At 40.2% G+C, this 18,345-nt stretch overlaps 1 protein-coding gene across 1 annotated transcript; it reads right to left on the bottom strand.

Annotated features, from left to right (window-relative positions):
• Positions 1-499: 499 nt before the first annotated feature.
• On the bottom strand, positions 500-17,476 carry LOC128483922 (uncharacterized). The gene is made up of 9 exons (XM_053460243.1): positions 17,331-17,476; positions 7,552-7,665; positions 5,395-5,539; positions 3,926-3,930; positions 3,722-3,827; positions 3,312-3,456; positions 2,085-2,233; positions 1,746-1,885; positions 500-1,287 (listed from the first exon to the last, which is right to left on the bottom strand). Exons 1-9 carry the CDS (start codon positions 17,371-17,373, stop codon positions 1,163-1,165), a joined length of 972 nt encoding a protein of 323 aa, XP_053316218.1. The 5' UTR covers positions 17,374-17,476; the 3' UTR covers positions 500-1,162.
• Between the last annotated feature and the right edge of the window lie 869 nt (positions 17,477-18,345).

Raw genomic sequence — 18,345 nt, 5'->3', positions numbered from 1 at the left:
AAATGATTAAACTTCTGCTGTTAACATTTTGAGGAGTCAGCCTCTGAAGTGATTTGTCTTCTTTTGCATTTACTAATACATTATTATATTTTTATTGATTGATTTATATAGCACCATCATGTTCCACTGTGCTGGATACAATATACACAATCTGAAAACAAAAAAATTGTGTCTAAGCTGTAAAATACAAAAACTGTATTTCCTGCATCACAACTCTGGGAAATAAAAATGCTTTTACATTCCAAATACACATTTTTTATTTATTATTTTTTATTGAATGAGTGAGCATCAAAGTGAGAGAATTGGAACCACAACTCACCTGCCAATTCTCCTTTTAGGGACCCTAAAGGGTTAAATGGTTTCTGTGATATTTATTTCTATATAACTGACAGCATAGATCTATACATTTGTGTGGATAGAGTGAAAAATACACAAATATGTATCCAGCTACAAACATGGCTTATAGTAGGATTGCTGCTTTTAAAGGCGCTCACACAGATGAAGTGCAAATATTTTTATTTACAGGTTAATTCGCACTTTAAATAAAGTTTACATGGAAGGCAACGAGAATGTGCAAAATGCATATAAAAAATGGAAAAACAAGTATATGATATGAATATATGTCTGAAACAAATACTTTTGACAATTGTACATAATCCGTGTAACATGAACAGTCTTTTTTTTTTTTTTAACCATTGCAACATTTGAGTATTAAAAAAGAATATTCACTACAGTCACGATCCAGTGCAAGACGAGTCTCTCCTCCGGGAAGCGGTTTCTTGGTCCTTCATAACGCTAACATTCAGATTATTTTAATCGATTCTCAGTCCTTCCAGCAAGAAAACAAACATTGATAGGGTTGGTCCTTCCTAATCCATACAGTGGCAGCTATAGCTCACTCTTTAGTAAATAAACTTGAACCCTTTAAGTGCAACAAGGAAGTGCTCATTGGTAACATTTAATTCATAAATAACAGACTCAATGTTCTTTTTCCCTTAACTGAGCCTTTAAACTGGAATTTTATTTTTTTTGGCTTTTTCTGGAAAATAACCCCATGTACGTATGTAAAAATATGTATATATATGGCAGATCTCTAACATATTATGGCATTGTTAGTGAAGAGACAGAAAATATTTTTTTGGAGCAATTCTTGATGGCTGATTCACGATAAGGCCAATGTAGTCTTCTGTAACACGGCTGATCTGTAGAGTGGCTTTTTGAAGTGGTTCCATACAACTAAAATCAGACGTATGATGAACAGCACACAAGCCACGGCCAGCAACACGGCTGAAAGAAACAGAACACGTTTCTCATTACAGGAAGAATAACTGCCGGCGAAGCCAGCTGAGTGTGCGCCGCACAGGCAATCAAATGGCTTAAGTCTGGCAACACAACAGCAAGCCCTTCTTGTTAATATTAAGTTGCTATTTCTGGCAACATTAAAAAAGGCAAAGCTTAAAACGGTATGAGAAAAATAAAAAAGTTCACCTATTTATTTTTAAAAAAGGTTCAAAAAGCAAGTTTGCTTTTCTTCCCCTTTTGCAACAAAACAATGCAGTTTATATACAAATACATCAGCAATTTTAAACTTGCAACACAGCAGCAAGACGAGGTGTATGAATTAGGATCAGGAATAATCTGGGACATGGAGCGTTCATGAGACATCTTACACTAACCAGTACAAAGAATAGATTGATTAAAGCATTCTTTAGGATTTACTTATCATGAAAATAAACAGGTCTTACCTATAAAGATATCGTTGCTGTCTGGAGATTGTGATTTGAAATTCTTGTCCAAGGCTCCAGACAAAGCAACAATGATCACGGGATACACGGTTATTGTGTAGCGGACATATGCCTCAAATAAGAAGTTTTCCAAACAAAACCTGCAGGGAAAAAAAAAAGTGTAGCAGGCATATAAATGTTCATCTATTTTCATGGTTGTCACACCATGTAGTTTTTTTGGTTTTAAGCACAAGTCACTACCAATACAGAACCAATCACATTTAGATATTATTGAAATAAAATGTAATTAAGCTGTATGAACATATGAAGGCAGGATGTAAATGATGTGTAATAACTTACCATAGTATGACTTCAAAGGCCAGAATGGAGAGTGCTACAGTAGTTGATGTGCTGTTGGGGTAACCACCATTGTATGTCAGAACTACAGCAAAATTTAACAGAGAGGCTACTGTTGTCCATGTTGCATACACAGCGATTCCATTGTGGACCTGTTGGACGAGTAATTGAAAAATGGGTATGAATGGCAGTATTCAGATTTAAGAGCATGGATTTAAAGTGCCAGAACCTTTTAAAACAAAAAAGAAATGTTACTTTTTCACTGCCCCTACAAATTTAGTATGGCAGCTTGCACTTTAGAAGTTACAAGCGGTTTTCTCGAGGCAACCAGCTATCTTGCAGATAGTGATTCAGTTATCGTAAAAAACTTATCACGTACAGCAGCGGGGCTTCTATGTCTAGGATGGCAGGTTGGAGATTGGCAGCTACTCTGTTGTATAATTTGGGGCTCCCCGATGCCCGCTATTCAGTGGAATAATTTCAAGAGAGATAGCCAAGCTCTTCGACCCACCATTTACATTATGGAGGAAGGTGCCTAGCCAAGCCAGCTTCCATAGCATGCTATACCTGGTGCCAGTGACATTTCCTGGCCTCGGCCTTCACAGACTGCATTAAAAGGTACTGCGGGCCTTAAAGACATGAAGCACCAGTATATAATCTCATATCCCCGAGTTCTGTAGTAAAGAAGGTGTCTGGGGAGGGGGTGGCTTGGGGTTGGTGCCTTGGACCTAGGCCAGCACCAAAAGGTAAATACATCGCTGCGTGGAGCCTCATGTCAATTTGGGGCAGAATGCAAGGCTATGACATCATATTTCAGTCCTTAGCAGTAAGAACTGTGGCTAAGACAGTGAGCCTGCAGGTGGCAAGAACACTGGGCCAGACAGAGGTGATGGCCTAATAAATATATTATTAGCTTAAAAATAAGTATGGAATGAAACTGCCCTTAATGAAGTTAACTTAATGAAGTTACTATCATTGCTTGGCAAAACTATGTAGAAGTTAGGTGCCGTACAATGTTTTAGGAGCCAGCCTTGTTATTTATGAGACAGGCAGATACCACAAAAATATTAGAAGCGGCTCCTAGGATTTTTCTGGATCTTTTTATAGTGTTAAGGTACATAAGGTGTCAACAAATACAGAATCATTGAAAGTAAATCAAGTACTTGTTACTTCTTTAAGTAACTATGCAATACATGTTTTTATATAATACAAAGACACAAAGTAACTTACAAAAATCCTGATGAGCCACAAATCAACTTTATGTAGTCTCTGAAGGCAATCCCCATGGGTATATACGGCTACATAAGAAATATAGAGGACTATATAGTTTGTGAGAGCGATGGCACCCAGAAATACCAGAGCTGGAATCAAATGCCTAAAACAGATAAAGACAAGAATAAAAAAATACAGATTTATTAACACTGTTGTGTTACAGATATATGAGTTTAAGCAAATCTTTGCAATGTTTATGAAAATATTTAGTATGTGCCAGGTGTTAGAAGACTGCAAGGAAAACATGTTCTCTACATATGGCAAAAACTAATAAGAATTAAGCAGAAAATAGACATGCAGTATATAGCACTGGAGTAACATATCCATTTACTGTAAAGCAATTTTTGCTTAATGAAATGTCCACTTACTCTCTGTCCCACAGGAAGAGCCATCCTACATTAAGGACATTATTCAGTATCCACACAAAAAAAAGATGACTGGATATAGGTTGGGTTTTCGATACATCCATCCCTGCTCACTCCTAGTGTAAGAGAGAAATACAGATCAGAGATTAGGTACAGTATACATTAATTTTCTAATCTTGACTATGATTAGGTATGTAGATCATTTACTTCTTCTGGTAGTAAAACAATGTGGCTAAGATCAAATGTAGTCCCTCTTGTGGTGGGGAGGGATGACACTGGTCCTCTGGCCTTAGGGTTCGGGAAAGCAATGGAGCCTGAGGTGGAATTGCCCCGGCAGCAATGCTGGAATCACCGTGTGTGGTATTGCACGCCACTGCACACCGTGAGCGCACGTTCTCACTGGCGGCCTTCCAGCACTACCTTTTCCCCTATGAACCTTCTGGTCTTGGGGTTAAGATTTTATTTTTGAATCCGGCAGGCCAGAAATGGCTTGTCCTTAAATTATTTTTCTTTAATTTATATAATTAACTTCATTTTACACGAGTGCCGATTAATTTACCCCTTTTGAATTCACGGTTTTGAAATTCACGGCTTGGCCCCCACTACTCTATGGCACATGTTTTGTAACCACGTTTTTGGACACTGTTTTTCTTTTTAAGAGGCAGTGAAGTCTGGACTTTGCTGGAGGAGGATTGGGAGCCTTCCGGCCCCTTCCTCTCTTCAAGAAGGCCAGCAAGGAGTCTCACTCTTCGGGGTGAGAGTCAAGATCTGACCCTCCCATGGGGGGTTGGAATTTGTCCGAGTTCTCCGTGAGGGAACTCGGTATCGTAGTCTGGCTTTTGCTGCCTTGTACACAGAATGCGGTAGTAAAACAATGTGTTCTTTAGTGGAAAACGGTTGTTTAGATCAGGGAGCCCTTCCCCTTATAACCAAGAGATGAATGAATAAAATGTCCAGTTATGGTTTAGTTCAACACAGACAAGCTTGGGTATATCGGTTTCCTTTTAGGATATCCAACCATATTAATCTGCATTTCTGTAATTGATTATTTCATGAAATATTAAACACATATGAATTACAGAATTTTTGATATATGGAAACCTGTACCCCCATTTTCATGTTAAAATGTTACTGCATGCAAATAAACATAGGCATTGGAGTTAGAAACTGTACTGGAAGGATAAGCTTGTAGATTGTAAGCTTGCGAGCAAGGCTCTCTACCTAATGTATCGGTTTGTCTTAGTCTGTCAATTCTAGCCTTGTCATACCCCTTGAATATTTGTATTGTATTAATTGCTGCGTAGATTGCTGGCGCTATATAAATCTCACTTCAACAATGTCATACATTAAATCATGCTGCAGGCTATAAGCAGGAAGTGTACTTAAGTATGTTTCCTAGTTTCAGTAGCAGCAACAAGGGGAGGAGTTTAATGAGACAGAAGTCTAATTCTCTTACTCCAAAAACGAATGAATGTATGCTCTGATATTCATGCCATTTGACCCCATGAAAAATATGCCTTAAACAATAAAAACTAAGCAGAGGGATCTCAATAAGAAATTTGGTAACTGACAAGAATAAACAAAATTCCTGGTTTGCACCAGTTAACATACGTACACTTTAACACCTGTTGGGATAGCACACACATTTAACATGATAGCGCCACTTGTAATATTACCTTCTACAGATAAATGACAGAACATGTCCAAACCAGAAGAACTGCCAGGCAAATATAACATTCCAGATCATGAATGTCCATCCAGACGGCGTGAAATCAGTGTTGAATTTATTTGAGATATTTCCCACTGTCTGCGTAAATACAGCTGTAATGTAACCGGATATATTATTTTTCATTAGAAATCAGATGAGAATATAATATATGTTACCTTACGGGCAAACATTCAATATTATCTATTCTTTAAACTGTTGTAGTTTACAAAAGCAGCTGTCAAGGCCATAATGGTTGGTGCCATGGGCGTAGGAACCAGGGGGGACAGATCCCCCCCAGTAACTCATGCGGGGGGACCGATAATGAAGAAATTCCCCCCCAGGGCCGTAGGAACCCCCCCAATAAAAACGCCGCAAATGCAGCCCGCGAGACCTCGAGGTGCGGCCCGCGTAAGATCGGTAGCCAGGGCAACCGATCTTAAGCGGTCCGCACCTCGAGCCCTGCTACTTACCTGTGGGAGGGTCTTCTGTACTGCACAGAGGAAGCGGAACCCAGCAGAGTTCACGTGACATCACATGACTCTGCTCCAGTCCTGCTTCCTCTGTGCAGTACTAGAGAACGTAGAGGGAGGCCGCGCCCCCTGCTGAAGTCTGTGAGCGGCATCGAGGAGCTGCAGTGCAGGTAAGGGGGAGGGGAGGGTGTTTGAATGAGTATGCGTGATTGAGGGAATGAATCTGTGAATGAATGAATTTGTGTGTGTGTGTGATAGCATGGATGTGTAAGTGCTGGAACCTAGGCATGATGGGACTGTGATTGCTGTAAGCAATCACACTCCTATCATGCCAAGTCAGCCAGTACATGCTGAAACCTAGCTAGCTGCCCCCCTTGTGTATTGATGCTGCCAGCAGTATGGGGTCTGCACATCACTTAAAGCCACCCTGTACCAGCATGTACTGGCTGACTTGGCATGATAGGCATGATGGGACTGTGATTGCTGTTAGCAATCACACTCCTATCATGCCAAGTCAGCCAGTACATGCTGAAACCTAGCTAGCAGTCCCCCTTGTGTATTGATGCTGCCAGCAATATGGGGTCTACACATCACTTACAGCCACCCTGTACCAGCAAGTACTGGCTGCCTAACAGCAATCACACTCCTATCATGCCAAGTCATATTGCTAATTTTTTTTTGTCCAATTGTGGTGTGTTACCTACTTTTATTAAAAATGTTAGTTTTTATTATTATTTTTAAAGGTGGGGGGTCATTCTCGGTTTTGGCTTAGTGAACCGTGAATGTTCATCCCTAGAATAAATAGAACTATTTCATATTTAATTATCCTGAGTCCTGAATTTGTAGTCACAAAACTTTCTAGGCCCAGAAATCAGTGAGAGGAAAAGTAAAGGTTTTGTGTCATTTACTTTATTTTAATCTGCATATTTTATTAAAGGCCATATTTTCTCACAGTGAAAAATGAGTGCGGCCCGCGCACGTATACAATTCCGATGAACTGGCCCACTGCAGAAAAAACTTGGACACCCCTGGGTGAGAAGAGGGTAGGGAGAGGGTAGCTAGTGAGAAGGGGGGTAGGGAGAGGGTACCTAGTGAGAAGGGGGGTAGGGAGAGGGTAGGTAGTGAGAAGGGGGGGTAGGGAGAGGGTAGCTAGTGAGAAGGGGGGGTAGGGAGAGGGTAGCTAGTGAGAAGGGGGGAGGGAGAGGGTAGCTAGTGAAAAGGGGGGAGGGAGAGGGTAGCTAGTGAGAAGGGGGGGAGAGGGTAGCTAGTGAGAAGGGGGTAGGGAGAGGGTAGTTGTGAGAAGGGGGGTAGGGAGAGGGTAGCTGGTAAGAAGGGGGGTAGGGAGAGGGTAGCTAGTATGAAGGGGGCGGTAGGGAGAGGTTAGCTAGTGAGAAGGGGCGGTAGGGAGAGGGTAGCTAGTGAGAAGGGAGGGTAGGGAGAGGGTTTCCTACGCCCATGGTTGGTGCCACTCGAGTTTTGCACGTGTTGGGTTAGCATGTTTTTTTATTTTGAATGCTGGAAAGTTTTAATGATAGGTTTCATTTGTTGGCATCCACTAATGCCAACAAATGAAACCTGTCAACATGCATCCAAATTTACAGAGCCCCACTGATACCACAGCTCACTTCAAAATTATATTCTAGTGTACTTTTTACCTTTTAGTAAACCTGAACCAGCGCCTGCGTTGAATGCCACCATAACAATATACACGGCAAATGCCAGAAAAATCAGGATAATCTTTAATATGCTGTGTTCATACATGATGAAAGCTGGAGGAAAAAAAACAGGAACGTTTTTACTTAAAATGCAATATGAACTTACATTCCACATCAATGCCATAAAAATTTACAGCAATCATATACATCTCGGCCCTTATTTGCCAGATTTATAGGATATTTCTTATTAAGGTGTTACCAAAAATTTAGTTTATAAGTTACTAAACAACATGTTGTGCAGTGTATAGTCCTAATAAAGGCTCATGTTTGTGGCCCTCAAGGACTAGAGTTGGATGCTACTGGGTTAAAGGGCCAGTCAACATCTGAGTTTAATAATAATAGAATAATTTTAGTAGTATTCCAGGCCACACCATACAGCACTTCGATATAGCCCTTCTTCTAAGCTTTAGAACCAAAGGCTGTCTCCTGGCCTTGCACACATTACACTGTAGGGCAGCCCCACCCTGCACCTGTGCACACCCAATCTTACAAGTCTGAAGAGTTTCAACCGCCAGGAACATCTTACATTACAAAAAGAAATAGACACCTGCACCGAAAGGTTACACTTTAGACTTGCTTCTGGAATAAGGGGAGGAAAGAAAGAAGGTAGATGGTAAGAACGAGGAGCGACTAAAGCAAACACCAGAGAGTATGTTTCCATGCAATCGAAGAAAATTGAAAACCAATGGAAAATAGGAACTGGTTTAAGCAGTAAAGTAATAGTAGGGTCATCCTGGACTCAAACCTCTTTATCCCTCACATTCAGTCCCTCGCCAGATCCTCCCGCTTGCACCTAAAAAACATCTCTCGCATCTACCCATTCCTCACCCACAAAAACTCAGGTTCATTCACTTATCATTTCCCGTCTTGACTCTCGACTCTCTCCTCTGCAGTCTGTCCTAAATGCTGCTGCTAGGCTTCCCTACTCTGTGAAATCCTCCACTGGCTCCATATTACTTTAGAATTAAATTTAAAATCCTGGTATTAACATCCATAACACTGCTCCTCCATACATTTCTGCCCTCATAAGCAAATACTCTCCTACTCGATCCCTACATTCTTCCCATGGGCTAAGGCTCTCCTCGTCACTTATCACCTCTTACTTTTCCCATCTACAAGATTTAACTCGGGCCGCCCCATATCTCTGGAATCTACTTCCACCGAACCTTCAGCTTTCACCCTCCCTCCCGACATTCAAGAAACGTCTCAAAACTTCTTCAGAGAAGCCGCACCGTCTTAACTGCTGGAACTTCCTTGTCATCGATACAACACCACCCTACCTCTCACCCGTCTCTGTGCCTTATGTTTGTCACCCCATTCCCTCAAGATTGTAAGCTTGCGAGCCGAGCCTCTTCACCTAATCTATGGGTTTGTCTTAAGTCTGTCAATTCCAGTCTTGCCAAACTCCTGGAATATATGTATTTTAAGAAGTGCTGCATAAATAGTTGGCGCTATAGAAATAAATGATAATAATAGGGTAAATAATCACAAGTATACAATGTATTCAACAACAATGTAATTTTAAACCTATTAGCATAAAAAGGTCAATAGACATAAAACATTTTTTTGCAATAAGAAACAAATATACACCAAACGCGTTTCACCTGAATGGGCTTCTTAAGAGGTGAATATAACAAACAAAATTTACTTAAAAGTAGTATCATAAATCTAAATGCCTTTTTTTGGATGCTAGGTCCATGGCAGGTCAATTGTGAATCGAATGAACAGAGGAAAGAGGCTTCGCTGGCAGATAACATCTGCACTGAAACAAGCTTGTGTACAAAATGCAACAGCAATCTCTCAGCAGGGATTCTGTACGGTTTGCCTGTTAATTGTAATACCCGTCTGCGAAGAAGCCCAGTGAAGCGAAGCGCGTTAGGTGTATTTTATTTCTAATGTGCTTGGTATAATTTTTTTTGTCTATTGACTTTTTTATGCTAAAAATTGCGGTTGAATAAATTATATACTTGTGATTATTTACCCTACTATTTATTTCTTAAGCGTTCGCGGCAGATCCAGGTATATCAGCGATATCACTGACCTCTCGTTGTCATGGTTATAGATGGATAAGTAAGAAAACAATGTACATGTAGTTAGAACTAATTAAACGGGCATCCGCACACCAAGATATCAGGTAACATACTAAGAACACGTAAAAACATTTCATTACAAAGCAGCCCTTCAATAGCTGAGCACCTGTACAGGGCGATGATTATATACGTAGAGTCTGGCTGGTATAAGCAAGCCCTTATTAAAACCCAAACCAAATTAACTGGCCTGATGCGGCACGGCAGCTTCTCCAGAAATAAACTCCCATCATGCACTGCCTGCTAATCATGATGGGAGTTTTAGTGCAAAAGGACTAGGATCTACACATCCCAAGTTACCAACAGCCACCATGACACCAAAAAAAGAAGCCAAACAAATTTATTATCAAAATTCAATTTTGGGTTCAAGAAATTAAACATTTCCATACAATCCTGTAGCTTTATTAACTCTTTAATGGTCACACTCTTACCAAAAAGTTAATGCAATTTCCCAAAATATATATATATATATATATATATATCATATATATAAGCTTTTTTTCAACCATGTTACTTTGCATAAAAGTATATTAATCTGGGGCGTATATACTAAAGGATATATAAGACCTATACTCACATATGTTAGCTTTATCCACAGATCACTTGTGAAAAAGAATCCTGCTTGAAGAGTGGGTTTGTCTATTTAAACAAAACAAAACTTATGCAACCGAGTAAGGGGCGGGCCCTGGCTTCAGGAGGCCAATAGGGAGCAGGGGGCTGGTGTGTGAGTCACCTTTCGTGCACGGGATTGGGTGGAGTAGTATGAATTGGGAGGTTTATGAAACGCTCTATGGGAAATGCTTATACAACAGCAAGGGGAGGCTGCCGGGGTCACGTTTGCTTTGTGTGACTGTACCACTTCTACCTGTAGCAGGGGGACCCTTTAGGAAATACTAACCTTAATGCTCAGAAGACGTGCAGTTTCCTGTAGTTACTAATTTAGCTTTAAAATAATACTTAAGTCATGTCTGTGGAGGAAGGAGAATGTGTACTGTGAGGCTTCATTAAAAACATGGATGGCCTGCATGATGCGCTAATTTCCTTCTAACCTGCAGACACATTATTATTATTTATTGTTTTATATAGCGCCATCATTTTCCATAGCGCTGTACAATGGGATCCTCTAAAGTGATTCGTTTTAGCTCATATCTTATTGGTTGCTTACCTAGTTTATTCAAGAAAAATCTCAAAACCCACTTGTACGCTAATACAACTCTGACATTCATCCACGGCACAAAATCTCTCCTTCAGCCTTACCTTGTGTGTCTCCTCACCCCCCTTCTCTCTAGATTGTAAGCTTGTGGGCCCGACCCTCTGCACCTAATGTATGGATTTGTCTTAGTCCTTCAGTCCCTTTGAATGTATGTTTTGGAAGAAGCAATGTGTACATTGTTAGTGCTATATAAACAAAAGATAATGATTGTCCAGACTCGCTCGCTTACAATATATGAACGATAACCCGAGCAGATGTGGGCTTCATGGTAGGATGCGTCTATTTTAAATGCAGCGAAACACAATCTCAGACAAGTGCTTGGCTGACGGTGTATAAATGTATATAAATGTATATATCTGACGATAACGAACCTTTGTCACAGATGTTTAAACCTGAAATATAAGGTGTATGGGTACACAGACAGGTAGCCGGGTGGAATCAGGAATCTGGAATAGGTCAGGTGTGTGTGACCCCTGTTTGGAGGGTATCGATGGCTTGGCCAAGGCCCCATTCATTTTAAAGCTTTGTTTTTCTATGTGCGAACTTGCGAAACTAGGTTAGATGTTCCTATGCATACATAGGTGATTGTTAGGTATGTAGGACATCTCCAGTTATGTAAAATAGAACTTGGGAGGGTCTGCCATTACAGGTCATTAAACGTCACATGTAATTTCAGAAGCATTTCTATAAGAGACAGATTAAATTACCAGAACGCGGTTTATAATAGTCCTAGTTATGAAACATTCCACTAATTTACTATTTCTATGAACTCAATCTAACCGTACAGGGAAAAATTTCATAACCGGATAAACTACTGCTGTTTTGGGATTTTCCGAAAGACCAACGGCTGGAGGGTCCCCTGTGCGGAGATGACATGTTCATCATTCCAGGGGTGCACGTCTTTGTTGGTAATCTGATCAATCCCTCCATTCACAACTGTTTGGATCTCTCTGAATACCTCTGAGGTTTGTGTTACACTGTCTGATTCTTGAAACAATTATTAGGTAGGGCCAGCTTTAGGCTAAGCATCAAATGAAACGGATGCCCTCACAGGTAGATAGATCCTCTTCCGGTATTCATTTTCGCTCAAAGTTCTTTGTAACAGCCAATTATACCCTTACGGTGGTCTACCAAATGCTCCCTGTTAAAGGGGACTAGTGTTTGATCTCCAAATTTTCGAAGAATGACTTTAAGCTTAATGGCTCTTTAACTTCCTTGCAGGGTCCGCAATGTTATTCCTGTCCGTGTATCTGCCCCTTAACCTTGGTTCTGACAGCCTTAGAAGGACAGAAGGAGTAATTACGGTACTTTCATAGGGTTTTTCATCAAGTTCCTCTAATATCAAGTTTACTAAGATAAGTCCCTTACATTTTAACCAAGCATACCTATAGATAACCCATACTATATGTACTATAATACTGAAAGCTGTATAGATAGGAGTTCCTCCTTATAGGTCCATAAGCTGGGTTGGTAACCCTGCACACGCTGCAAACCCCAGCTCTGAACCATAAACCTGAGGATTTCATGCCGCATGGTGGTGTATTTGGTTCTTAGTTGTGTGGTTCATTCTTTCATTTTATTTTATTCTTTTTATTATAAGTTTGGAGTATTGATCACCTGTTCTTCCTGTGACCTCTGCCTATTTGCTTAGATTTCTATTTACTGTGCATTGTAAGAAACACGCCCTGAGACTAAGATATGTGACTGTTGACAGTAAAAAGCATCTCAGACTCATTGGCAATATATATACAGTGTCCATTTTTGAGCCAGACTGATTGCAAGCGGATATGTCAATTTAATAATTTCTGCAATTTAGGGATGGCTCTGAACTTTTTATATAATGTCAAGGAGACAGCTCTGTGTCTTTATGCCTACTCTGTGGTTTCTTGCTTATTGCCCAATTCTATTGCATTAAACAGGGTGCATGAATAATGTTACCCCCAGCACTGTACTTTTATTTAATCTGGTTATTATTGTACTGCTTATTTCCTTCAATACAATTTGACAAACATTATCACCTCCCACTGGATTTAGTTGACATTGTCCATAGTTAACATGTGAAAAATAATTTTGTTGATTTGAAGGCTAATTACCAGATTCCCGGGGATGCCTTTGGTTTGACCGTTACTTTGCAAGATACATGTAATGGACACATGCTTAAAAATTACACTTAGGTAAAAGATACTGTCACACGTGGAACTGATGGGAAGCCAACGTACAGAATGGGTTACAAATCTTATCAACCGGTCTATTAACAACTTCACTGTGACCCGGTGGTGAGCAGGCAGCACTAATCCCAAAGGGACAACTTCAGCTAAACTGCCTAATAATGTACAGGGGCGGAACCAAAAACAGCAACAATGTGGTTTACCAAACTTTACATTACATCATGAAGGAACAATCCCAGTGAGCTTATTCTGCAAGAAGAACTTTGATGACCTTGTATAATGTACTTGTATGATCTGTTGTACCTTCTCTCCCTCCCCTTTTTCTTCTTTCTGTATTTTGTCTCTCCCCATCTCTCCTTCTCTCACTCTTTATCTCTTTTGTTGACTCTCAGCGCCCTGCACACGTGACACTATATAGCAGTTTCTCTCCTTTCTGTGGACACCGCTGTCCACTCGCTTTCCCCCTGCACACAGCACTGTGTGGCAGCCCCGCACCCCTCCTTACATGTAAACACCACACGTGTGAATGCTTGGCCACACTGAGCAGGCATATGACGAAAACCCTGCCCAGTGTGACCAACAATTTCCACAGTGACAAGGTTTTAATATGAAAAGAGATAATGATATTTGTAGGACTTCTTGAAAGAAAGCTTGTCAGATAATACCAATGCTCAAAGTGCTGGCCTCTACAGCCTAATATTTCTCGTTTTCCTGGTTTACAGATCTTAATGCAGTTGGAGTTTCCTACAGAGGCAAAAAATTGGCAGGTCACGGTCACTAGTTGCTGCAGGCGTATTTACTAACGCAACAAAAGCTGGTATTGCAACTATCAACAGAAGAACAAACTGATATATGACAGACTTTAGTTGAACTTAAAATGGTTTGAGACAGTTCTAACTTACAGCAATTTAATGAAAAGTTTGGTTTGGTAAAGAGATATGCCATATGTTTCTAGTGTATACATAATTCAAGGCTTGCCTGCTGAAGGCGGATTAAAATGACGCCTCATCCTCGTTACTTTTTATGCTTACTAGGGGACGCAGTGACCAAGATCCATCGAATAGGGTTTATTTTCACTGATATATAGTATATCATATCCAGGACCGGCCTGGCCATCTGGAGCACCAGCTAAATGCCCAGTGGACCTCTGCACTGTACTCACCCGATCTACAGCTCCATTTGAATAAAAATGAGTTAAAAAACAAAAATCAAACCAATACAATTAAAAAGGTTATGAAATCATGTCCAATCTGTCTATCCTCAGTTACCCACTTCGTATTATTGCAGCTAATTGGTCTTGTGCTATTATTTAATGACATCTTATTCTGCACAACTAGAGCATAATATGTCACAAAGCACTGATTTTTGAGTCAATATAAGGTCTGGTGAAACAATTCTGACTTTCTCCTTTACTTCTGTATTTTGTCATGATTTAATTTCTACAGCGTCTTTGGAAATTCGTGAGGGAACCAGGAATCCATCTGCAGTTTAAACTGAGAAGTAATTGGGAGGGGGCCCAGGCTGGAGAAAGTTTTAAACCACAAATAAATTGTCATTTTAATGGAACATCAGGACACTTATTAAGTATAAGAATCATCTATATAATCATGAACATTATATACCAAGGTTTAAACTATTGAATGGAACACAATCATGTATTTCTCCACACTGTTCTTTTCTTTCTGGTATCAATCTTCAAGTTTGTGTGTTGAAGCAAATTACCCCTAAACTATGCTCTTGCACTCTAATAATTTGAGTGGGCCTGCGATGTTACATCATTGGGGTTTATTTGCTAAACTTGGAGTTGACTTGAGATGAATCATTTATCTTTCCAGTTTAACCAACTTGTCTCTGCTTGCAGGACACACAAGTTTACCCTTCATAATATATCTCACTGGCACCTACCTACAACTCAGCTGTTTAGTGTAAAACCACTTTAGGAGTTATGTAGAAAAAGTGATTGCTTGTCTTATCACCATAGCAACCAGTGAAATCAATTTGCTGATGGGACTGCTATGGTGATAATCATACTCGGAACCCTGCAGAGCCCTCCCTCTTCAAGGGACGGGTTAGCTGTGCGAGGGGGGCTATTCATGCATGTGGGTGGGAAAAGCCACGTGCATGGGCAGGGCCTAGCCCCAAACGCCTTATTAAATTTGTGTGGGGTGGGAACAGGATGCGGAGTGTGCCTGCCTAAACACTACAAAGAGATTGCGCAACGTGACACATATAAGCAGCACTTCACCTCGAGCCTGGAGACTTCTCAGGTAAGGTGACCTTTCTCAATCACTCTTTGTACATAATCCTTTTAGTGTCATGTCATTGTTGTGACAGTGCCATGTTAGTAATCATGGTGCATTTCTTGTCTTTTGCACATTGAGTGTTTTGAAAGGAGACACTTTAAGTGGGTTTGTAGCACTTTTTGAGTAGCCCTGATAATTATTATTTATAAATAACAATTTATTTGCATTACTTGCAAAGACAACATACGCAGAACTGAGCAGTGACACGGTGTGCATTTCTCTTTTATGACACACTTCCCCTTTATGTGATGTCATACCTATACCTACGTGGAGCTCTCCTTTCTGTGGGAGTGGCTTTGTGAGGGGGCGTCTCTAGCCATGCAAAAGAAGCTCCAGAAAACCTTATGTGGGTGGGGAGTAGAAGTGGGTGGGAAGTAGGCATGGCCAAACATTTCTTCCTCCCCAGAGAAGAAGGAGGTGACCCGGAGAAGCAGTGATTCACCCAGAGACCTTTCAGTATAAACAAATTAAATAAAAAAAGCTCAATATTATTGTTTTGGAGATATTTGGTTGAATGGACGGGAACTATTTACCCTCCTGAAAGATGTGATCTGTATTTTTTTTTAAATATGTTAGCCCCGTTAAATATTTTATTTAGGATACTGAAAATAAAATATTTGGGAAAAGATCCCAGATCCAATTTAATATATAAATTCTCATAACAAAAAATAAGATTAATGTATATTTAGAAGAAAAGCTTTGTATGAAATGGAGAAGAGACCGATGTAGCATCAATTGCTTGCAATCTAATGGTATTTAGTTTGCCAACAAAAATATCACATTTACCAAATTTGCTCTTTTTAGCTAACAAGGTGCAGTTCTATATCTCTGTCTATATTGTCATTGACCTTAATGTTGTTTGCGCTGTTCAGTAGTGAGCTGCATGAGGAATAAGGCATTGTATGCTATATGACAGGTTATACAAGTTGTGTTGGTACAAGCTATCACGCTAGTCATACCAAACACCGAGGCTGGAATGCTACAATGAAAAAGCAGCTTCCTTTGGGGTGTCTAACACGTGTACCTGCCCATCAAGTGATCTGAATGGTATGTTTTATTGCACGTAAATAGCTGGGGTATTACCAAAGAAGAAAGTTTAGCAGTTTCTACAATTTTAAGTGTACTTTACTCCCGCCTCCCATATAGACCAAAGACCATAAGTAACTAGATTTCAAGGTGCAATATAGATATACTACAGTATGTTTTGGGGGCATGAATGGTAGTAGTTTGCTTTTACATGATTGAAAAATGTTAGGTTACTTTATGCCTAATGGGCATACCAGGTCAGCTTTCCCTTTCCTGGGGAGTGGCTTTGAGAAGGGGTGGTGCTAGCCACCAATAAGGGCAGGGCTAACCTACTATCTATAACTCTATAGCTCCTTAGAATTGTATCCATAGAATTTTATGGGAATGGGAGGGGTATTAGGCAGGAAGTGGGTGTGGCTAAACACTATTCCTGCATCCCGAAAAAAAGAACAGATCCAGAGACCTGGAGAAGCAGTGCTTCCCCCGGAGATTCTGGGTAAAATACGAAGCGTTCCTAGGCATGCTAATGAGAGATGTCTATGGAACCAAAAAAGTAATTTTGGAAGATTAAATAAATATATCTGTACAAACGAACTATACAATTTACTCTTCCATTTTTTGTGGTTTTCTCGATGTCGAGCACCCTACGGTCCATGTTTTTAGCAAAGACGGAAAAGGACCATTCCACCAAGAAAGGGACACTATGGATCTACGCATGCTTGCTAACTACGGTTAATGGGACTAAAACAAATCACAGTTTTACGTGAGCAGCTAATGTTACGTTTGCCCAGAGAATAATGAAGAAATGTATAATTTAAAGGCAGTTAAAAGCTATTTTTTGTTCCAGCAGTAAAACATGAAAGCTGGCCCTCAAATTTGTCTTTATGATAACATTATGTCAGTCCAATACATGCTTACTTACCACCATACTCTGAGCGAAGAAATACACAGTACAATGAGCACATAAAGTCCTTTAACAGGCTGTCCAGAAACCGTCCCTTTAAGCATGAAGTAAATTCTGCAGGGTGATACGCACAAGTAACTCCCACATATTTGACATTCACCACCTGTTTGTCCCATCCCTCAGTTTCTCATTTTTTGAAGTATCTGTTGTCTTTTAAAAGCATCGTGCAATAAAACTGCTCTTCCAAAATACAAACCCATCTGGTGCCGCTCTGTTCCGAAAGTGGAAGCATCTGCGCAGATGAAAGGGAGACAGAAGGCTGGCGGACAACTGAATCATGTTGCTTTACAATATTTATGCATAATAATGACTGTTAAATATACTTGTTTATTCCACATAATTAAAAAAATCAGGGAAATTATATATACATACACATATACATATATACATATGTGTATGTATGTATATATACTCGCTGGCCACTTTATGAGGTTCAATTGCTTGTTAACACAAATAGCTAATAAGCGGATCATATGGCAGCAACGCAATGCATTTAGGCATGTAGATGTGGGCAAGACAACTTGCTGAAGTTTAAACCAAGCATCAGAATGTGGATTGAAGTGACTTTGAATGTGGCATGATTGTTGGTGCCAGACAGGCTGGTCTGAGTATTTCAGAAACTGCTGATCTACTGGGATTTTCACGCACAACCATCTCTAGGGTTTACAGAGAATGGTCTGAAAAAGAGAAAATATCCAGTTGTGTGGACAAAAATGCCTTGTTGATGTCAGAGGAGAATGGACAGACCGGTTCGAGATGATAGAAAGGCTCTTTGGGGCCCTTAGTACCATTTGAGCATTTTTTAAACGCAACAGCCTACCTGAGTATTGTTGCTGACCATGTCCATCCCTTTATGACCACAGTGTACCCATCTTCTGATGGCTACTTCCAGCAGGATAATGCACCATGTCACAAAACTCACATAATCTCCAATTGGTTTCTTGAACATGACAATGAGTTCACTGAACTCCAA

The sequence above is a fragment of the Spea bombifrons genome, chromosome 3, assembly GCF_027358695.1.
Source record: "Spea bombifrons isolate aSpeBom1 chromosome 3, aSpeBom1.2.pri, whole genome shotgun sequence".
NCBI classification, from domain to species: domain Eukaryota; kingdom Metazoa; phylum Chordata; class Amphibia; order Anura; family Pelobatidae; genus Spea; species Spea bombifrons.
The sequence above is the reverse complement of the archived record's forward strand: the minus strand, read 5'-3'. Positions and strand labels throughout refer to the sequence as shown.

Coding starts and splice junctions, on each gene's coding strand:
- LOC128483922 (XM_053460243.1), bottom strand. CDS start 17,373: ATGTGCTCATTGTACTGTGTATTTCTTCGCTCAGAGTATGGTG. Junction 7,666..17,330: donor TCTTCGCTCAGAGTATGGTG/GTAAGTAAGCAT, acceptor TTTTTCCTCCAG/CTTTCATCATGTATGAACAC. Junction 1,288..1,745: donor CAGCAACGATATCTTTATAG/GTAAGACCTGTT, acceptor TGTTTCTTTCAG/CCGTGTTGCTGGCCGTGGCT.